A 23,943-nucleotide genomic window follows, 5' to 3' on the forward strand; every position below is an offset into this window, starting at 1 on the left:
GCAAAATATAACCTTGAGTCAGCATTCTTGCTGCTATGAGAGGCAAGATGTAAGATGCTCTCTTCTCTGTATGGCACAAAAGAGCCAGTTGTTCATATTAAAATGCATTTGGTTGCTCAAAAACACTAGTCAGCAGTCCCTCTGCAGTGTTTTTGTCATCCGTCCGTGACGTTTTGTGTGTTTTTTCTATCTGGCAACAATGAGTTTGGCTATTTTAGATCCGGTGGTCTACTTTAATAACAATTACTTTGATGAATTTGACATTATAGGTCAAATTGAAACAACACAGAGTCGACTACTTTAACAACCACATGATCCCTATAGCCTATTCCGGGGCAAACATTCTGCGAAAATAGCAGTTGGCGATGTGTTGTGAACTTGTAGATCAGCTATTTTCAGAAGAGAGTTGGTGTCGAGGCAAAAAGGAGCAGAGCGAGTCGTGCCCTTGGGGACCCTGGTCAACTAAGTATATAGGGTTTAAGTGCTTTAACATCAGCCCTGTCCCTGGAGCTGAAAACAAGCAGCTTTCTCTTCCTCACAGGCCCCCCTCCTCTCCCAGTTCCTGGAAGCGTCGCTGCAGAGACTTCTAGAAAGAAATTAATTTGAAAGTTTGATTCATGGCCGAATTTGAGATGTTGTTGAAATGTGAAAGCCAAAATTCCTCTGAGGCCTTTCCGGAAGAGAGCAGATATTAAAATAGCTTCTGCCACACGCCTCTGAAAACTGAAAGCAACTGTAACATGAAACAATGTAAACAGTCTGAGCCAGCATTTTAGACAAATATGCTACATCATTCAAGGACAGTAATATATTTTTTACGAGACTTTAATGATGGACAGAGCATAAACGTTATAGAATATTGTGTGAGGTAGTACTTTATGATCTACAGGGATGTTATGTTAAACGAAACACGACAAAGCTGCATTGTTTGATAAAAGCTGTTATAATGACTCCTGTAATATCACAACTGTTCGCATTGATCAATGTGGCAGTGTTTCTGAAAATAAATTAAGCATATTAAGATTTTTATTTCTTCTTTTTTTATGTAATTCTGCCATGCACAGACCTGGCCAGCCAGGCGTAATCTGTATAAATCCAATGATAAAAGCTGATCACATGTAGCATAAAATACAACATCATTATGTTACAAACACAGTGTTTACATAAATATGAATATATTGAAACGAATATGTAACTTTAAAAAAAGAGCTTGAATGAAGAACATATCATGTGCATGCAAAAGCTGTGTTGCCATCCTCCGAATTGGGATTTTACTGTAATTGGTATTGTGCTAGAAATATTCATCCTTTAAGTGAAAAGGACAACGATAGCAATACAGTATTTTATCAAATGTTAAAATATTATTTACAACAACCATATGTACAAAAATATACATGGTGTCTTTGGACTTGGTGTGTTGTCCATAGATATATTACTTGCACTGTTATGTTACACCAGACATTTTTGGGGGGCAACTACGCTGAGAGTAGAACAATGTGAATGGAATTACATTAGCATTAGCCTACTACTGTAATCACAGTGCAACATCATGTCAACAGGTGACATCTGGATACATTTATAAAGCTGTGTGATGTCTCACTTTGCTGCCCATTGACATAACATCTCCCAACACATTGACTGAGTTATTATGATCATTTAGAATTGATGCACACATAGGCCTAATTCTCAACACGAGAAGCGCAGAAGAAGCCTATGTTTTCTGAAATTGTGTGAGATGGCATAATTAAATGGGGCAAGATTTGATCAGAATTGTAGTTTATAACAAGAGTTAATGTCTAGGTATCCCAAATATAGGTGTATCCACCTGAATTCGAACCCAAAATAATGTTTCTCCGACGGGTGGCTGGCATCTCCCTTAGAGATAGGGTGAGAAGTTCAGTCACGCGGGAGAGACTCGGAGTAGAGCCGCTGCTCCTTCGCCTGGAAAGGAGCCAGCTTAGGTGGTTCGGGCATCTGATTAGAATGCCTCTCGAGCGTCTCCCTAGGGAGGTCCTCGATGCACGTCCCACTGGGAGGAGACCCCGGGGCAGACCAAGGTGCAGATGGAGGGATTACATCGACTCACTGGCCTTGGAACGTCATCGGGATCCCCCAGGAGGAAGTCACTAATGTTGCTCTAGCGAGGGAAGTCTGGAGCTCTGTGGTGAAGCTGTTGCCCCCGCGACTCGACTACGGATAAGCGGTTGAAGATGGATGGATGGAGATCAAAGGAAATTAGTCTTGGAAAAGAGGCTTGGCTATTAGGCTATCCTGGTCTTCAGGCAGGACTGCTCTGCTACTTCCCTAATGTAAGCACTCTTGAAATGTCTTCCAAGAGAGACAAGATAATGGTGTTCAAAGGGGCAAAATTGTTCTGCATGGTGCGACAAGAAAAATACTGTACTTAATACTGTAGATCACTGGTTCCCAAACAGTGGGTCGGGACCCATTTGTGTGTCGCAGACACATTTTTATGGGTCCCATTATTTTTTGGTTTCCTACATTTAGATTTGTATTGTTATTATTATTTCAAAACCCTTTCAAAAGAACATTTCCAAAAAAGCCAAATTTTTCATGAATTAAAAACAAAATTCAATGATTTCTTTCCAGTGATTTCATGAAGAAGTCTACGAAAGAATTACGAATATCCATAAATTACAAAACAAATGTTTAAGAAGTAGTGCAAATAGCCAATGCACAACGTGCCACTTTGCGCCGTGTTGTGCACTTGTAAATGTACTATTTCACTAGTTTGGGTCCCAGGGATTTTTTTTTGGGTCACAGCCGAAAGCCCTAACCACACCAAAGGGTCACCATGCAACTCCTTGGGTCCAAACGGTTGCAAGGAGTTAACGCTAAAACCGTCTCGACCCTTTGGTGTGGTTTGGGCCATTGAATTCCACGCATTGAATCACTAGGGTCGACGTGGGTCAACGTGCAACAAGACATATCACACCGCAGGGACAACGCTAAAACCTTCTTGACCCTTTGGTGTGGTTAGGGCTTAAAAGGTTTGGGAACCAGCACTGTAGAATTATCAAAATGATCAAATACAAACGGTTTTATAATTGTATATCTCCTGCGTGGCTGTTACATATATGACTAATTTCTATTTTGGCCATGTAGTGACACAATTGGCCTTGAATAAAGGCCAGGCTAACAGTTTTTAGTGTCAGAGACCGAAACGTTCCGCCGTGCATGTACTGTATAATTGCAGATTGTGAGATGATGATGAACGGGTTTGCTGAATGTGACGTAGCCATGTTTGATGGGCTCTCTGCTGTCGGGAGTTGGACTTTTTCAGATGACTGCAAACACTCTGAAGGCCTTTCCCCCCGTCGGGCTCACCAGGCTGGAGACGGGAGAGAGTGAGAGATAGAGTCATCTAGAGGAGATTTTCGTCACTTCTTTGCCTTTTTTTACAATTTAGAAAAACACATTAAATTGTCCCATTCTGACCTGAGATCAGATTTTTTAAATGTCTTCTACATCCTGACAGTTTTCTGAAAAAGCTATGTTTCTATGTCAGTGGTTCTTTGATTTTTCAAAAATAGCAGACCTACAAGCTCGTAGCGTGCCACTCGGTGGCGCGCTATGAGCTTGTAGATCTGCTATTTTTAAATAGCTAAAGCATAACGTAATGCTAACACCAAAAGGGGTTCCCGCCCAAAATGGGTTAAGTAGCCGATCTACATCAACACTATTAGAGCCTGTAGATCGTCTATTTGAACTGTTCAAAAATGTTTTCAAAATATTAAAAAGGGGCTAAGAGGTTTAGGGATAAGAGCTTTAGCACTGACTAAATTGGTTCAAACATAGGCCTATACTGTAGCACACCGTTTCCTCAAACAGTGGGTCGTCTGTGGGTCACGGACCAAGTGTTATTAGTCATGACTCAAGTATAAAAAACCCATTTTCTTTTCCTACAAAAAAAAAAAAAAAAACATGTCAAAATAATTTCCCCTTAAAATGTTATACATTTGAAAATAAACAAACACAAGAAATTCCATGAATGAAAAGTAATAATAATCATAAAGTAGTGAAAATAGCCTATCTACAAGCTCACAGCGCAGCATGAAGAGATGCGTTGTGAGCTTGTAGATCTGCTATTTTCACTAGTTTGGATTCCGGGAAAACTAATCTAACTCTAACTAACTAAACTAATCTCTCTTTTGGGTCTCGACCTGAAAGGTTTTGGAACCACTGCTGTAGTAGGTCATTAATTCATTAATGTGTTTGTTTGTTTGTGTGTGTGTGTGTGTGTGTGTGTGTGTGTGTGTGTGTGTGTGTGTGTGTGTGTGTGTGTGTGTGTGTGTGTGTGTGTGTGTGTGTGTGTGTGTGTGTGTGTGTGTGTGTGTGTGTGTGTGTGTGTGTGTGTGTGTGTGTTAGAAGAATATTCTTTTTGAGGTACCTCTCTGAGGTGATACTATTCTGATAGCTGCCACTGTACTGGCTCCTCTTCTCTACTGGCATCACATCTAGATATCCTCCTGATTCAGTCTGAATCACCCCAGCATGGATGGCTGCTCGACATATACTGGATTTCTGGAAAAGACATTTTCAGTAGAGTAAGCCAAATCACATGTTCGTATCACATTTTGTGCAAGATTGTTAGAAAATACATAATGTAGATTTTGCATGAAATCAATTAATGATAGGAAATAAATGATCATAATATGGTAAAAACTCCCCATTTGAACACAATGATGTTGTTGCATAATCAGGATAACCCACTAGTATGCTAGTTTAGCAACATAAATCATCTGGTTAAAATAGAGCTGATTCTTGTTGCTAACTGCAAACAATTGCAATAGACGCTTTAAATTAATATTGTGGTAATACCATAGCAATACCAATATATCACATCCTCAACTTAAAAACTATGTTGTATCATGTATCATTCATACCAAGGTTATGTCAAATGATTAAACATGGATAAAACACGATAGGTAATAATTCAGTGATTATCAATCAAGTGTGATCATTGGATACTCAATCAACAAGAAAGAACTTACATCCGAATAGAATTTTGTTCCAATGACCCTGGCTCGACTCTCATGCAAACAGTTCCTGGGACAGTACATCCTAAATAACAGACCAGGAGGTAATTTGAGTAAGATATTTACAGTACAGTGCGTACAGTGGGTAATATGGACTGATTGCACAGTTAGATATAAAACAAAAATGACATGTCTACTCATATGGAACTACTCATATGGAACATTGTGTGTTGTTTTGGATATTATTAAAGCTCTCCACTTTACATGAATGAAACGTCAGCATAGAAGAGTGTTTTAGACAGGGAAAAATGCAGTACATTTTCTTATTTTACAGAGTTTTGCTAAACAGATATCAACAGAATAATGTAAATGAGTTAAATTAATGCAGACAGTTACAAACAAAACAAAACAAAGCTAAACAATCCCCTAACCTCCCACTTGGAACTTTGACACCTTCTCGTTTCAACATACATGTATTTGTAAAATAAATTAAACTAGAACTGCACTCTGTCGAGTGCATACTTGCTTGTTGCACACTAGTAGGCCATAAATGGCCAACTAGTGCACAAACAGAGCGCGCAAGTACTTTCGACCGCTGTAAACTGTCAAATCTCAGTATCTCTGTGAAGGAACGTTTGAAATGTATAATTATTAGATGTAACTATTTGCTACCTACCTATTATGCATATAAACACCTAGTAATGTATTATTAAGTATGGTTCAAGTTTCTATCTATATAAGAAATACACTTTTATCGATATATATTCTGGATCCCTTTTTATCCCAGCCAACCCGCCACTTGATGCGTATGCAAATAAAACAGCGGATTTGTGCCTGGTTTGCTGGGACCAGATTACATAAATGACCATATTTCTTACGTCATCATTGAGAGCTAGTCATACATATACACACCACGTACTCTGGTCCCAGCAAATCAGGCACAATTTGCTATTTTATTTGACTGATTATGTATATAGTATACGTATGACTAGCTCTAAATGATGACGTAAGACATACGTATACATATACATATACTATATAGAGTATGTAGTTGTAAGTTGATTAGCGGTATACTGTGGTTACTTTGCGCCAAAAACCGTGACAGCCAACCCGCCATTTGATGCTATATGCAAATAAAACAGCAGATTTGTGACTGGTTTGCTGGGACCAGATTACATAAATGACCATATTTCTTACGTCATCATTGAGAGCTAGTCATACATATTATACACACCACGTACTCTGGTCCCAGCAGATCAGGCACAATTTGCTATTTTATTTTACTGATTATGTATATAGTATACGTATGACTAGCTCTAAATGATGACGTAAGACATACGTATACATATACTATATAGAGTATGTAGTTGTAAGTTGATTAGCGGTATACTGTGGTTACTTTGCGCCAAAAACCGTGACAGCCAACCCGCCATTTGATGCTATATGCAAATAAAACAGCAGATTTGTGACTGGTTTGCTGGGACCAGATTACATAAATGACCATATTTCTTACGTCATCATTGAGAGCTAGTCATACATATTATACACACCACGTACTCTGGTCCCAGCAGATCAGGCACAATTTGCTATTTTATTTTACTGATTATGTATATAGTATACGTATGACTAGCTCTAAATGATGACGTAAGACATACGTATACATATACATATACTATATAGAGTATGTAGTTGTAAGTTGATTAGCGGTATACTGTGGTTACTTTGCGCCAAAAAACGTGACAGCCAACCCGCCATTTGATGCGTATGCAAATAAAACAGCAGATTTGTGACTGGTATGACTAGCTCTAAATGATGATGTAAGACATATGGTCATTTATGTGATCTGGTCCCAGCAAACCAGGCACAGATTTGCTGTTTTTTTTGCATACACATCAAATGGCGGGTTGGCTGTCACGGTGAACGAAGACCGGGCAATATATAGCAATAGCCACTTTGGTAATAACGATTCCATGAGCATAAGAAAGGAAAAGAAAGGTATGAAAAAGAAAATCACACCCGTGTGAACCGAGTGGTGCAACTCCCCTCTCTCTCCCCCTCCCCCCCTCCCCTCTCTCTCTCTCGCTCTCTCTCATTAGCAGGCAACAGTGCAGCACTGTCTCTCTCTCTGTTTCTGCACAACAGCGTCCCTACTGGTACTCATACTGGTGCTCATTAACCAACACATAGGTGAACACATAGGTGAACACGGACATTGCTGTTCCTTGGAGTGGTTGCAGAGTAGGCAAGAGTGAATGATGACATAAGAACTAGTGTTTTAAGAAAGAATGGCAAAAAGAGATGAGAAATTAGTACAAACATTTGCTTTGGAAGAAGATAGAAAGAAAAGGGGAGAGAAAAAAGAAAAGGAAAGGAATGAGGGACGGAAGAACTAGAGGGTTAAGGGTTAAGGAAGGGAATGGTTTTGGTGTGCGGAGTAGGAGGGGAATACCAACATTGATAAACTAAAGCCCTATGAGGCATTCGAAGGACAGATTATCAAGGTTATTACGGGACCCCAGGAGGAAGTAAATCCTCCTGGAGAGCATGGCATGGCATATTTAATTTTCTCAAGGTTCAAGAATAACATAGCATCTTTCAACCAAAGGTCTTTCCAGTCTAGGAGAGGATTCTCTGTCGAGCGAATAATGATAGAAAGGCTATACCGTTCTGAGCTTTGTTGTTTTTAAGGAGTACACCAAAGATTGCAACTTCAGGACAGGGAAGTAAGGTTGTACTGATCATTTATTTTTTATTTTTTAAGATATTTTTTGCGGCTTACGCCTTTTATTGGTTTTTTGAAGGGACAGACAGTAGGCTGACAGGAAACGGGAGAGAGATGGGGGAAGACATGCAGTAAAGGCCGTGTCAGGCTCGGGAGTCGAACCCGCGGCACACTGCGACTGGATTACCAGTCGGATGCCCAGACGCCACAGCCTGGGCGTACTGATCATTTCTGATAGGGATCGAAAGATGGGAGTCCAGTATTGCGTTAATCGAGAGCATGACCAAAACACATGTGTTAAATTAGCTGGAGATATGTGGCATTTATCACACTCGTCAACACTGGTATACATTCTATCTATAGTTTAGCTTTGGAGTAATGACAACGGTGTGTAGAACTTTGAGTTGGATCAAATTGAGCCTGGCACATGATCGGGTACTTTACTAATTTACTAGTTGAGACAGGGCTTGACTCCACGTCTCATCCGATATGATTTCTCCTAGTTCCCCTACCCAGCCTGATTTGGTTCTATCAAGAGAAGTGGAAATAGATCAAATAGGAAATAGATAAAAAGAGATCCAGACCTTGGACAGTGCCGCACAGGTTTCTTGAAAGGGCAGAAACTTGCCACAGTCGTCTCACATGTCACTGCCTTGACTGGGAAAGAAATACAAGAAGAAATGTTTTATATACCGGTATACACTTTATATCATTAATATGGTACAGTGTATTTTGCAACTGATTGCATTTCTTACCAGGCACTGTGGCTACTTTGAAAGAATTTGCACTTCTGTTTTTCCTGTAAATGAAAAACAAAAAAGTTAAATGGTGCTGAAAAAACCACACCTGTGTGAAGTGAGGGCCGGGGCACTAATATAAAGTCTAACTCATGTTGATTAGGTGATGTAATGGTGATGTAAAACAAACGGTGCAAACACAAACATCAAATGCCATTTGACAATAAAGAGACAATATGACGTAAATGACACATTATGACGTACATTTTCACTTAATTGTCAATGGCGTTTACAAAACAAACATTGAACTAAAGACAAACATTAAACCTGTGTATAGGAGGAGCTGGCGCCCCTCAAAACTTGAACCAAATAAATGTGTCCTCCTCACCCAATAGACTGAATTCCATTCTTGTATGATTTGCTGAAATGTGGTTTTCTGCCTAGTCGGGTCACATCCAACCAGCCACCATCGTTGTCAATAATGCCAGCATGTAACCCAGCTCCACACACACTGGATTGCTAAAGACAGGGACAGAAATAATAAAGACAACGTGATGTACTATATACAGTATACTATCAAAATGCAGTAAGTTGACCAGAAGGTGGTTGGTTCGATTCCCCATGCTAGCTGAAGGTGCGGGCAGGGGGTTAGGGGAATGAATGTCTTCTATCCCCCTTCTGCCCATAAACAAGGCATGTAGGCAACAATCATCCCAGTTGTGAGATGTGTACATACTTTGAATTACAGTTTATTTCATTATAGTATAGCTATTTCTAGTCTTTAAATCTATGCCTTGCAGCAGTGTTGTGGGTTAATGAAATCTGAGTTGTTCAGAGATATACAAATTAGACCGTTTGATACTAAAGACAACATACTGACAACCAATGGCTCCATTTCGCAGTCGGAATGGTTTCCAAAAAGAAAAATATATATAATATTAGTGTTTTCTTTAGTGCTTTCAATTCCAACCTGTCTAGCAATTTCAAGGCTGTATAGTAATTTATTGTGGTCGTTGACCATGTCGAATACAGCACAGAGATCTCATCATCATCATTTTATCATGGATTTCACAATGCCACATCAGACTTTCCGGTCCTTCAACGCCTGTGTGTCAGCAGTTCCTGCTTACGGATGCATGTGTCCCTAGCGATGACATCAGGGAATGACAGTTTTCTACCTCTGGTCTGCTTTGAGGCAGAACTTCAGAGAAGAAGGGAAGATATAACCTCATAGAGATCTATCTGCCATGCTACTAAGCAGGCTTGGGAGAGAGATCTAGGCATTTCAATTGATGATGTTCATTGGCAAAAAATGGGGGTTTATACTAAAGACATTTCTATTTGCAATCAAACCAAATCCACCCAGTGTAGGATATTACATCATATACATATAACACCTGCTCTAGAAATAGAAATGGATGCCAGCATGTCCCCACTTAGCTAAATGCGATTGCATTTATTGCCTTTGGTCCTGTGTGAAGCTATTGGTCCGGTATTGCAAATTAACTTTCTGTTATTTCTGGTGTTCTTATCGACTTAAATTGTGCTTTTGCCTGGTCTCCCGGACAGGCATATTGTACATATCAAACACAAGGTTGTTAATTTATTGACGTTTGCTATGCTAGGAAGAATATTCTTTTGTTTTGGATCAAAGACATTTCTCCAACAAAAAGGTTGTGTCAACTCAAAACATTTTAATGAGTGTATCCCTAGTGATAAAGCATATTGGCTGAGCAAAGTACATATTGAAGATAAAAGTGAGGGAAGAAATGGTAAATGGTAAATGGTGCATTTATATAGCGCCTTTTATCCAAAGCGCTTTACATAGATTGTGCATTACATTCACCCATTCACACACACATTCATACACCGATTGCGGCGGAAGCCATGCAAGGTACCAACCAGCACATCGGGAGCAATTTGGGGTTCAGTGTCTTGCCCAAGGACACTTCGACATGTAGACAGGAGGAGCCGGGATTCGAACCGCCGACCCATGGATCATTGGACGACCTGCTCTACCTCTTGAGCCACAGTCGCCCAGAAAAGTGAAGACGTCAAAAGTGATTGGCCGGAATGACATTGGTGATGATTTGATTGGCTGAGCACAGAATGTGATGTATGATGATGTATGAGAAGAGCCCCTCACTTCACACGAGTGTGATTTTTACTATATTGGTCCTACATTGTCTTCCACTATAATAAGAGGATTTCCTCTTCTAGCCTGTGTTATACCAGCATTTTAATGTTCCGTTTACAAACATAACTGTAGATATTTTCTTTTTATGTATATACATCACGTTTTTTCTTTCTTCTAAAATCTCAAATGATAACTTACCATGTCATAATATCCAGTCCCAGCAACCTTTCCTGGCCTGTCCAGGCAGCCAGGTGGACATTCATACCTAAAATAAAGTATAGGTGAAGGCAATGCAAGCTTATTTTTGTAGCACATTTCAACAAAAAGGGAAATAGTTATTAAAGTTAAGAGAATAGAAAGACAATTCAAATAAAACATATCATATAGAATAAAGTTAGAGTGGAGACCAATAATGTATTTTCTTTTTCTTTTTTAATTAAAAGGAAGCAATAAATAGAATGGTCTTCAGGTTTGACAAGCGACTGCAATTTTCTGGGAGTTTGTTCCAAATATGTGGTGCATATAAACTAAATGCTGCTTCTCCACAGTTTTGATTCTGTGTACAGAAAGCAGACCTGTCCCAGATGACCTGACAGGTCTGGATGGTTCATAATGTAGCAGAAGGTCAGACATTTATTTTGGCCCTAATCCCACCGAATGCTTTACAAATCAACAGTACGTCGGTCATTTGACAGACAGGAAGCAAGTGCAAAGACCTGAGAACTGGAGTTTCATTATAAACTTTTTTTGGTCTTAATAAGTACTCGAGCAGGACCATTCTGAATCAACTACAGTTGTCTGGTTGATTTCTTCAAATCCTACTTAAACTATTCCTTGGTATACAGTTAAGTTAGTTTTTTGCTCATTGAATTCTGTTGATTTGTTCAATGCACTTAAGTGCTTGTATTGGACCATATTAACCTCGTAATGTCTACCCTGATGAGGGGGAGAAGCTGAAACAACAGGTCTGGGAATGGCGATATATGGGAATTTTTATTGATGTTTTCCGTCCGGGTAGGGCGTACAATGTGTGGTAATTAGTAAGGCCAGGAGGGGCCTCATGCCAGCCCAGTTAGGGCCCAGGTAGGGCCGGGCCTTACTTTTCGGGCCTGTTGAGAACTCTAGTTTTCGCCGGCTGCCGGGCGCGGCTGCGCTAATAACTTTGGGACAGCAGGACTTAGTAGGACAGAAATATTACCTGACACTATCTCAGATGTACATATTAAAGTGAATCATAATTGGATGCAGGTCACATATTGGTTAAAAGTATTCGTTAAAGAGCGTACCTGTTACAGGTTGTCCCCTTGCATTGATCTCGCAGCTTTGTTTCACATTCCACCTGTTGGCCTGAAATAACACAATATTAAAGGACCACTTCACCACTTTTCAACCTATCTTCATATAATGGGTCCTCATTAATAATCATGAAAAGATTGCGCTTTTTTTTTTTCTACTCTGTCTGTGTCTCATAGGAGGGCTGTGGGCAGTTCACAAACCGTCTTCCAGTGACATCATCGATGGGGAATACAAGTTAATAGAAACTGCAGGCTTTATAGTCCTGAAAAGTTGCAATGCGAAAATGGAAGCCATCGTTCTCACGATAATGAAAATCTAAACATTTTTGTTAACTCTTGTTTAAAAAACAATCTGCCTAATGATGATGTCACTGGAAGACGGTTTCTAAACTGCCCACAGCCCTCCTATGAGACACAGACTGAGCAGAAAGAGATTGTGCCATTTTATCATGATTATTAGTGAGGACCTATTATATGAAGATAGGTTGAAAAGTGGTGAAGTGGTCCTTTAAGAAACATATTTTTCATTTACGTTCATGTCATTAGTAATATAGTATATTTATATATTATATACAGTATATAAATTATTATTTATTTTCACTATAATTACTATTCTTTATTAAAACCCATTTAGACCTGAGATCGATTCTACAAATGCCTTCTAAATCCTGACAGTTTTCTGAAAAACCTGTTTCTATATCAGTGGTTCTCAAACATTTTCATGTCAAGGACCCCCAAAAATATATGTAATTGGCCGCCGACCCCCATCTGAAAATATGTTGTTCCAGGGACCACCCAGAAGCAAAGATTTGAGTTAAAAACGTTCACTCTGAAAGAATATATTCAAACATTTGGGCCACATTTTCACGATTTAAAAAAAATAGCAGACCTACAAGCTCGTAGCGCGGCACCGAGTGCCGCGCTATGAGCTTGTAGATCTGCTATTTTTCAATAGCTAAAGTACAACATAATGCTTAATAGTGTCTGCTAAATGCCTAAATTGTAAATTGTAAATTGATAAATGTTTCCTCTTTGAAGATAAAGTCTTGTGAGCCATGATTCTTACACATCTGCTCTGTGTTGACCACCTGGTTCCTCTCCAGGTGCTGGTTAGCTGAAGGCTCTGGAGACTGGCTCCTGGGCTGGGCCTGCTCCCTGTCCCTCACTGGGTCAGACTCTGGTTCAATGAAATTGTTCTCCTCCAGCTCTGGAGCAGGGCGCCTCTCAACACCCCCATCTGATGACGAAAGGGGCAAGACAGAGAGGTCAATATCTAAAAATGTAACAAATGTAATTGTTTTAATCCAGAATCATGAGTTTTCTGAAAAATGTACGGCAGCGCCAATAGACACACAGTCACATGTGCGAGTGTGCGTGTGTTTCAAAAAATTTGTGTGAAAAGTGTCCCTGGGCGTTGTTTTTGGTCAGCAGTTTAATGTTGTTTATAGTCATTTTGAAACCATAGCGCTGCAAGTGTGGAGACAAGCACACATGCACACTCACATAGACAAAAATCTAACGTTGAGTTAGGTGGTTTCCTCCCCACAGCAAAATAATCTAATATTTTGTAAAAAGAAAATCATGATGACATGCAAGGTTGTATGTGTAAAGACTAAGTCATACCGGTACTTTGCCACATGACTGTGTCACTCAACGGAAATAATTGATGTTTAACTGCAACTTCGTTGAGTGATACAGTTGTGAGAAAACATCATTGAGTGATGTTTGGCTTGACCCAAACCCACCTTTGTAGCAGAGGTTGTCCCTGCAGCCTCCTGCATAACTGGATGGACAGGCAGAGCAGGGGGCTCCATGCTTGTAGGGGGCGTGACCCCACCAGTTCCCACTGGAAACACACAACCACAACAGGAATTCTAGCACTCTCAGCAGCAGTTTGAACCCAGGTCTCCCATGTGTGAGACTAAACTTCTACCGCTCTTAAAACAAAACAATGTGCCTGCTTGGCAGAGAAAGATATTTATACAGTATATTATATCACTACTGGTCAACAAGTAGTCTAACAATTCCTAATCATTGTCCATTTCTGAACTACAGTACATGGTTTTTGTGATTTGTTTGATCTACTATAGGAAAGCCAGGTCTTACGGTGGGGAATAGTTGCACACCAGGTACACAGCTTTGGTCCAGATCATCCCCCATACGTTCATGTTGTAACACACATTGATAGCACAGCCAATGCGATTGCTGGTTGCCCACACCATCTAAAATACAAACAGTTTAAAAGTCAGTCCTCTCACATTTCTCTGTGGATTTCTCACATTGTCACTGTGTGTCAGGCAGAAAACTGTTACAAGAACCCGTTTCAGTTCTCCAATGGTTATACAGTAATTTAGTCGCATGAAAGCTCTACTTTTCATTGACTAAATATAAAAACCCAGATATAGACTTAACCTCTTTCAACCTGGCATCCCTAGTTTGGGATGCCAGGTTGAAACTGAAAGAGGTTAAGTTGAAAGAGCTTTGCTCTAATCAATACGACAAAGTATAATTTTGACATTCATTTATGACAAGACAGATGAAATACAGAGATAAAAGGTTTCTGCACACCAATGATGACATGCCACCCAGTACCAGATGCAGATGAATACAAGTGGACCTGGACCTATTGACCATATGCAGACCGCAGCCATCTTGTCACTACGTTAATGGTAGGGTGGCAACTAGCCACGATTTTCCATTGACAACCCATACATCCAAACACAAAAGTCCTATCTGATTGTAATAAACGACGTCAAACTCACCAACACGTAGCTGTATGAAAATGAAAATCCAACGTAGATATGGTATGCCTATGAGCTACTTTCTGTCAAGAAATTCCTTGCAGGCGATTCTTTTTCTAAGTGTTGGAGTTTGGAAATGCTCGTTGGAAATCACTCAACGGCCCTGCGCACCACCTGTTTTGAATTTGCACATAATGCAGGAGGCAGCACGACGTTGCTTTTCTGAAAGCGAGCGCTTCCAAACTCTGACACTTAGAAGAAAAATAATCACCTGCAAGGAATTTCTTGACAGGAAGTAGCTCATAACATGCCTATGGTGGATTTTTATGAAACAAACACTATGCAGATAAGATATCCTAAGAGGATATTCATAAGTAAAGCTGCAATGACAGTGAGTTTGACGTCGTTAAATAAATCAGATAGGACTTTTCTGTTTGGAGCTTAATGGCAAGATGGCCGCTGTCTGCATGAGGTCAATGGGGGTCCCCAGACCCCAAGTTGAGAAGTGGCCTGAAGTGCAGTCGTTACCTGAGTGTAGTGAGTGCAAACCGGTCCGGAGCACCTGAAGGGGCAGTGGGGGTTACACTCCTGGGGGTACGGGTAGCTGAAGTAGCTCACCTCATCGTACCAGGCCTGTACGTGAAATGTAGGAGGACGGTCCCTAGTGGAGAGGAATGGGAACACTGATGAAATGTAGGAGGACGGCCCCTATAGATCGCAGTCCCGCCCCCCCTTTCATGATGACACGAGACCCAGAAGTGAATTCCCCGTTCATTTTCTCCATAGGCTTTTCAAAAAGTATTTATTTAAAGTCGTTTACGCCACGGACAAAGCCAACTCAAGTTGTGACAAATCATGACAACAAACACAACATTTTGGGCCGAACAAATAATTACGAAGAAGAAAACAACCAAAAGAATTGTGTTTGTTGTCATGATTTGTCACAACTCCAGTTGGCTTTGTACGAGGCTTAAAATGACTTTAAATAAATACTTTTTGAAATGTCTCTATAGTGGAGAGGAATGAGAACACTGATCTCACTGGAGCTACAGCACTACACAATAAAATCCTGAGTGTTCATTTAACTATCAGGATGTTACTGGATAGGAAGGGCATGGAGCCACTAAAAAAAGGAAAAGAAGGGAAAGGAAAGGAAAGGAAAGGAAAGGAAAGGAAAGGAAAGGAAAGGAAAGGAAAGGAAAGGAAAGGAAAGGAAAGGAAAGGAAAGGAAAGGAAAGGAAAGGAAAGGAAAGGAAAGGAAAGGAAAGGAAAGGAAAGGAAAGGAAAGGAAAGGAAAGGAAAGGAAAGGAAAATGGCTAGGGGAGATAACTGGAAAGTAACTAAGTACATTTACCAAAGTACTGCACTTCAGTAATGAACACATTAATTCATTACTAATCCAATAATATGGTTGAGAAATTAAAAAAACTGTAAGTATATTTTCATGCCAATACAACTCAAATGACTCAAGAAAGTAACATTTTGAAGACAGGACATTTATTCGTAACAGAGTGTTTGCGTTTGTACATTGTGGTATTACTCATTTGACTTTGCGTCAGTGCATACAGACCTGCCCCAGTGTGCACCAAGGTTCTGTCCTATTTGTGTCAACATGTGATTTGGGCCATGTTCCCACCGGCAGGTGTGTGCCCAGTGCTCCGAACTCCTCTCCAGCTCATAGTCCCACATCTAGACAGCACACAACACACATACGCACGCATGCACGCGCACACAATATAAATCAGTTTTTTGTCATCATACTGTCATAATTACTGGGTGAGCTGCATCTGTCTGTGTGCAACACACAGCCAGAGCCTGCATTTGTGTCACAGTTTTGATCTTGGGGAAAATAATGGGTAAAACATACACCCTCCAATTCCAAACACTGCGTACCTGGAATCACTGTTGTACTGTTTCACCATAGTGGTATGGTATTCCTATTCTTCCTATTTTTCGTATTAATTTAGCTGATTATTGTGTAGATTATATTGACTTATATGGTATATGGGATTGGGAGGGTGTCTATGAGCTCTCCTCTTTAGTAGCATGGTGTACCTGGGCTCAGGGTGGGACACATACACAATGCCAGCAGAGAGAGACAGAACTGGGCAACTGGCTCAAAGATGAAAAGTTATAATGGACTTGAAACACATGGCAAGCTGCAGACCCAAGGCTTGCCACACGTAGCCTATACTGTATAGACCTGGTGGTGCACAAATATCTAGGCATGTATGGTCAATTGTGTCAGCAACAACCAACACTCAGCGTGCTACAGTGACATAAGGATCATTCGGGGTACATGGGCTCTCATGCATTCTCGTGCATTTTATTTTATTTTAATTATTTAAGCTTAGGTGGTTCGGGCATCTGGTTAGGATGCCTCTCGAGCGTCTCCCAAAGGAGGTCCTCGATGCACGTCCCACTGGGAAGAGACCCCCGGGGCAGACCACGGATGAGATGGAGGGATTACATCGACTCAATGGCCTTGGAATGCCCCGGGATCCCCCAGGAGGAAGTTACAAATGTTGCTCTGGAGAGGGAAGACTCAAGCTGTTGCCCCCGCTACCTGACTATGGATAAGCGGTTGAAGATGGATGGATGGATGAAGCAGTTTGTTATCATTTTTGCAGTGGACTATGGGATCTTCAGTGCCAGTTGTCAAGGCTGCACATAGTTTGGGTGTGCACATACCTGGGTGTGGACTAGTGTATATTGGAAACACAAGACATATATTAAAATTGCCAAGTAGTTAGAGGATGGAATGGAACATAACATCCAGACTTGTGAGGCGCATTGTTGCTCTGATCCATACAGTACCAAACTTGGCACAAACACTGTTCAGGTTTTTATATATAATAATAATATAATATATAATAGTCACACCAAAAAAACTGAACTGCACACACATGCTACAGCAGTGTTACTTCAGCATTTAACACTTCAAATGGCCATAACTTGGTGACCATTGCTCTGCCTCTGATCAGTGCGCGCGCACACACACACACACACACACACACACACACACACACACACACACACACACACACACACACACACACACACACACACACACACACACACACACACACACACACACACACACACACACACACACACACACACACACACACACACACACACCACGTTCATGTCTAATGTATAAAGTTTGTGTTTCTTCTCCTGTTCAGTGAAGTATGGTTATGGTGGCTGTAATTTAACACATGCCTCACTTCAAGTTTAACATAGTATAGTTAAATCTAGGCTACGCCTATCAAACACACACACACACACACACACACACACACACACACACACACACACACACACAGATTCACACACTTGTGCTCTGCAACCACAAAGAGGGAGAGAGAGAGAGAGAGAGATGGAGAGCTTGGTTTCAAGCCTGATTTATGCTCCATTGACAACACATTTTGACATTTTCAACTGCAAATATATTTTTCCGCTGCAAATATCTTTTCCAGTCTCCAGCTAAAACCTTTCCCGTTTTCCAGTAAATACGTTTTTCTTTGTCATTGAAGCATATACTGTCATTAACCATGCTGGTTTCATCATACCAGTTTGTTTTGGTCTCTTAAGAGAAGAAGGGGGGAAAAAGCTAAAGTAACAGAGACTCATTGTTATGAGTCCATCTTTACAGTAAAACCACTTGCTTTCTTTGCGTCAACTGTACACAAAATCAGACGCAATTGAAGTCAAAAGACCTTGAAACTATTTGCACACTTTTGGTTTCGAACAAAGGAGACCTGCATGCGTATGAGGCTTTAAGGAATTCTAATGCAGCTGCAAAGTGAAGTTACTGTTGAGATCGCTGATTCGCTGGGGGTACAAAGAATAGGCCCAGTGTGCTGTTGGCATGCTGTTCAGTTGCATTAGGCCTATCACACATCAGAACTAATAGAATAATGCTACAGAGAGTACTGAATGGCCACTATAATGTGTCCCATATGTTTGGTAAAAAGCAAAATACAGAACACACTGTTGCCCATTCACTGCTATGGCCTTGGTCCTGGTTCTCGGCTCATTCATAGTCACATACTTGTAAGAGTGATATTTGCACCTGTAGTGCTTTGGACAAAATCCAACAGGGCAAGCCATCAACACACATTAAGTGTTTTTCTGTATGTGATACAGTCATTATGCACACTTGCTAACCACATGGACCTTAGCGTCCCTATTCTGAGCATGTCATAGTGGGTTAACATTCTGAAAAGATAGACAAAAACTTTCTGCGAAAATAGCCAATCTACAAGCTTTGCAACGAATTGTGAGCCTCCAATCTGCTATTTTCGTCTGTGGTATAGGTGGTCCCATTGGAAATACATTTGTTCTTTGAAATCTGTCAAACTTTAGTATTTTTACTTTGTATTTTACAGTTGACGTCTCAACAGAAGTAATCTTTGCATCATTGCTATTACAGACTGGCATAGTATTCAAGAAGGGGCTCCAACTTTGACTGCCAGCAAAATAGTGTGGATTGTAATACCCCTTGGCACTGGCAGCCCATTATTTTCTCCATGCCATCCTTACTAGTCATGGTCAATTATCCAGCAAAGAGAAGGATGAGCTGCCCACCTGCCTAGAGAAAAAGATCACAGTAACAACTGCAAATCTCCCTCTGCATTCCACAGAGCATTAACCCCCCCCCCCCCCCCCCCCCCCCGCATGTCTGTCATTAATCCAAAATGTTCAAACACCATTGAAAAACTTCATGATGCAACATATTGAGAGCTTGTAGATCAGCTATTTTCACCATGTGATGCCGACAAAGTATAAAATAGGGCTTAAGTGGTTAAAGATAGTAAGCCAACCGTCTTAATGCCAAGTGTATCGCAAAAATGAAGGAGAAGAAAAGCATGTAGGCAAGGTGAGGTACAGAATCCTGCTTTCCACATCATGAACTCTGAAAACCAAATATTCTAGTGACTTCTTTGGCACAACCCTACCTTACCACCACATTATCATCAGTAATAGTATACCTTTGCTAAAGAAACACTGGATTAGTGTGTGCAGCATAACATACATTTACACTGCTCTACCCCACACTTCAAACAGTGACGCTCCACGCGGCCAAAATAGATTCACCACCTCGGCAGCCGAATGAAATCCATGTCGGATCAAATAAAAGATAACATTCTCCGCAGCCAAGGTTTGAGTGAGTTGGGATAGATGGGGAGAGAGAGGATGGGAGTGCAAGGAGAGAGAGAGAGAGAGAGAGAGCGAGAGAGAGAGAGAGATGCAGAGAGAGACAGAGTGGCACTGGCGAGAGGTGAAAAGGGGGCTTGCAAGCATGCGGGAGCCAGGGAGGCTGAAGATTAAGAAAGGGAAAGAACGAGGGAGCAAGAAATGATTGGAGCGAAAGACAGGGTGAGGATGGGATGATGGTTGAGGTGAAGGGCAGGACAACACTGCGGGGGTGAGAGCTGGCACTGGGCCAGTGGAGTGGTGGATTTGCTTCTCTCTCAGTCTCAGTCTGGCTCTCGGTCTCTCTCTCTCTCTCTCTCTCTCTCTCTCTCTCTCTCACTCTCTCACTCAGCGGTGGAAGAGGCACCGTGGTTTTCTTGCTTGGCAGCAAGTCTTACGCCTTTGATCAATCTGAGCTCTAAGGGCAGAGTGTCAAGCCTCCCTCATCTGGCAGAAGTCATGCCTCTAGCAGCACTATAGAGTTGGACTCTATTTCTGAAAGGGAATGGGGAATAGTAGAATAGAATAGTAGACTGGCATGAACATGACAGCTGTCCAAGCACCAAGGGGTGTGTCACTGGAACTGGGTATCCTTAAGTGAACCAATGAATTCTGTCTGTTTGGTTGAATAACACAGGCGTGGAGTGATGATGACATTTGATCCTCTATTATAGCCTTAAAGCTATTACCCTGGGCTTATTTTAATGAATAAATGTTATTTTTAAAAAAGCACTTCTGTTTCTCTACATCCCTCGAACCCTTCTTGTCGCCCATTTCTTGCGACCGGTAGTTAAACTATGCAGATGCAGTTTCTTGTTCAAAATTGAATATGTTCTGTGATTTAGATAGATTTAGATAGACATTTACTGTTTCCTTTGTCTGTTTCCTTTGTCTGTTTGTGTGAACACAAAACATTGGCTGATCACCCCATAGCGATGATTTGATTGGCTGAGCAAAGTACATATTGAAGATAAAAGTGTGGTCAGAAAAGTGAAGACGCAAGCGTTATTGTCCGGAATGACATTTGATGATGTTCTGATTGGAATGTATGCTGATGAATGATGATAAGAGTAAAAAAAAATCACACTTGTGGTAAGTGAGGGGTGCCTCACTTCCCAAGTGTGATTTTTTTTTAACTCTACATAAGTATTTCTATATAGACCATTTTCGTGTGTTACCTTGTGTCCAGTTATTCTGATATTGCAGTTGTAAGTCCTTCAAAAGTGTCTGATAAAAGTCAAAATAAATACATGGTATGACACTGATGCCAGACAATACAAGGATGTATCATGAACAAACATAACAATAACCACAAAATGCTATAGGCCTAGTGTCTTGCACAATACCGTCCATCTACCTAATAACAAAAATGACTCACCATGTATTCCATGTTGGAGGCCTGGGGGTAGACCTGGCCGCGGAGCTTGTTGTGCAGGTCCAGGATGAGATGCATGTCTCCCTCTGTGATGGCCCTCTTCCCCCTGGACCTGGCCCTCCACCACTCATCGTCCTTGTCCTTGTACTTGTCCAAGATGGACTCCAGTTGTGTGGTGTCGGGGAAGACAACCTGGGCCAGACACAGGAGCAACCCGCTCACCCTCCAGCAGCCCAGATAAAGAGGAGGAACACGCTTCATGCTTCACGTGCAATTAAGGTGGAATCGGAAGGATCCTGGATGCTATTATTTTGTTACCTGAAAGGAATAAGAGACAGAAGTGGGTGGAACGTTATGCTGCATACAACAATTTCAATTTGTGCATTCTCAACTGGAAAAACTGGGGAAGTGGACACATGCATCATGACTGTAACTTTGGAAGGCCACGAGAATGATGTGTGGAATATGTGTATAATTACAATTACACTTGATTTGAGGCATTTTGTTCCAAAAAAAAGGGTGGGATATATTCTTCAGCCTAGTAGGAAAGTGCGCAAAAGATTTCATGTAAATTGCACGCTGCGTTCATGATTTGAGGCTTTTTATTCAAAACGGGCCAATCCTGCAAACTTTGAAAGCCAATGTTAGCCGATTAGGATGGAATATGAAATATCGGACAGATCCGACTTGAGCACATAACTATAGAGATACTGTGTAACAATTTGCGGGATTTTAGAACAAAATCTAGAGGAGTAATATCAATAAATGTGTTTTACAAAAGTCGGCCTCCTGGTGGTGTTATAAGAGGCCGGAAAATTTGGTACAGAGGTTCATTGGTGGCATCCGGGGAGTATGTGTGCACAGTTTGGTATGGTCCGGGCCAACGGTGCCAGAGATTAGCTGTACGCAGATGGACGGACGGACAGACGCACACACACTGACAGACTGACAGACGTGTAAAACATACTCTCTCCGCATGCCTTCGGCCTGGTGGAGACAATAAATTAACAATACATCTCGTGTTAGAGCATTGTCTCTTTTAGTAATGTGTTTTCAAATGATGTGCATGTGCATGTGCATTAGGCTATTTATGACAGTGCCAGGCAATCAATAGATAGACAACTGAAATGGAGGACCCTGTCACCTGCTGATCCTCGTAGCAGTTTTTGTATTGACCTGTAGGCCTGGCTACTTTCATTGAAATGTAGCCTATATTCTACATCATGGGTTCCCAAAGTGTGGTCTGGGGACCACCAGGGGTCTTTGAGGGAGTTTGAGGGGTTCCCCAGCTAAATGATAGTTTGAAACCAAATGGACCCTTATGGGTCTGTAAGTCATGAGAGTGTACAAATACAATCTCAGAGTAAAATTAACAGTGATTTTACAATATGGGGGTCCCCGAGATATAAATATGCCATTAAATGGGGGTCCTTGAAATGAAGTGGGTTGAGAATCTCTGCTAGTAAAAATATTCTCTTATGGGATTGGGGGTCCCTGGCATATGTTTTTAAATGGGGATCCGCGGGCTAATAAGTGTCAATTTGGGAGTCCTTGACATGAAAAAGTTTGGGAACCACTGTTATACATGGCCTACTGTGAATACAAATTTCAATCAATCACAAGTTGGCAGGAGAGAGGTGAGAGATATTATTACTTACAGGTGAGGTGAGCCACCACCAGAGAGTAAATTAATAACTTTATCATAGGGCCATGGCCCAGGGACTTCAAAATGACAGAAACAAGAAAACATTTCGGTCTCGTAATCCCCATGGGAGCATATCTGGTCCACACATTTCTACACAGTGCGCCCTGTGTAAATACACATTTTCACACATTATGTCATTGGAAAAATATTTTTGTTGGGCACATGCAATATTTCATGCGCATGCGTGGGCTACCGATACGGCTCAGTCCAATGCACGCAGGTAAGTTTTGCTTTTGTTTATTTTGCAAAAAATGACGTCGGAATTAAAAAATAATAATCGTTTTCTTTACCTGTGACAAGACAACGTGTCGACCACACAGGAGTGAAATATATTTCCAAGATGCGCAATCCCAGCTCCAACCGCGTCTTGATTCAGGAAAATAAGCCTATCTGCTTTCCAAATCAACTTGTGAAATCATCCCATCAGTTTGACAGAGCGCTATCTATTGCACGGAATCCATTTTCTATAGTAGCCTAGTATACATCCAGCATGCAGTCATGGAGAGCTGTATGTACCTGTTGAATTCCTCAGGTCACTCAGTGCACTGTGGCTTCATGAGCGCTGCTCTTTTTCGTTTATATGCCAAATTTGGGTTCAACGATGCGTAGCGCGGCGGACCACGCCCCCTGCCCCCGGCCCCATCCCGGCAGCCAGATAGGACTTCTGAAGGTTTCTCGGGTTGAACTATATGTCTATATAGGCCTATTTTTTGAGGCACTGAACTTGATCCTACTCGAAATGACGTGAAGGTAAACGTTGGAGGTTTATGAGAGCGCCCACTCATGTTATGTAAATGAACATCTAGCTCTCTGTCTGTTTGCTTCTTGCTTGTTTGTTTGCTTGTTGTCTTTTTTTAATTGACAGGAAACCATGGACAAACAAGTTAATTCCCCCCAAAAAGGCTGCCTGGCGGCTGGCAGTGTGTAAACAGGTCTAATTAAAACTGCTTTAGTTTTAAGCACCAAGTTAAATGGGCTTAGTATAAATGTATTTGTGAGACACATGCTTATTTAATAGATTGATATAGA

The 23,943-nt window shown here is 41.1% G+C and overlaps 1 protein-coding gene across 1 annotated transcript; it reads right to left on the minus strand.

Moving 5' to 3' along the window:
- Window positions 1–850: 850 nt before the first annotated feature.
- Window positions 851–23,427, minus strand: LOC310870215 (cysteine-rich secretory protein LCCL domain-containing 1-like). The gene is made up of 15 exons (XM_083781306.1): window positions 23,205–23,427; window positions 21,213–21,527; window positions 16,203–16,321; window positions 15,161–15,293; window positions 13,998–14,113; window positions 13,637–13,737; window positions 12,958–13,128; window positions 11,883–11,943; window positions 10,795–10,861; window positions 8,848–8,978; window positions 8,478–8,521; window positions 8,307–8,379; window positions 5,016–5,085; window positions 4,412–4,545; window positions 851–3,352 (listed from the first exon to the last, which is right to left on the minus strand). The coding sequence occupies exons 2-15, from the start codon at window positions 21,468–21,470 to the stop codon at window positions 3,301–3,303; spliced, it is 1,530 nt and encodes a 509-aa protein (XP_083637432.1). The 5' UTR covers window positions 21,471–21,527; window positions 23,205–23,427; the 3' UTR covers window positions 851–3,300.
- Window positions 23,428–23,943: the final 516 nt, after the last annotated feature.

The sequence above is a fragment of the Protomyctophum parallelum genome (genome assembly GCF_964188405.1).
Source record: "Protomyctophum parallelum genome assembly, chromosome: 14".
Lineage (NCBI taxonomy): Eukaryota > Metazoa > Chordata > Actinopteri > Myctophiformes > Myctophidae > Protomyctophum > Protomyctophum parallelum.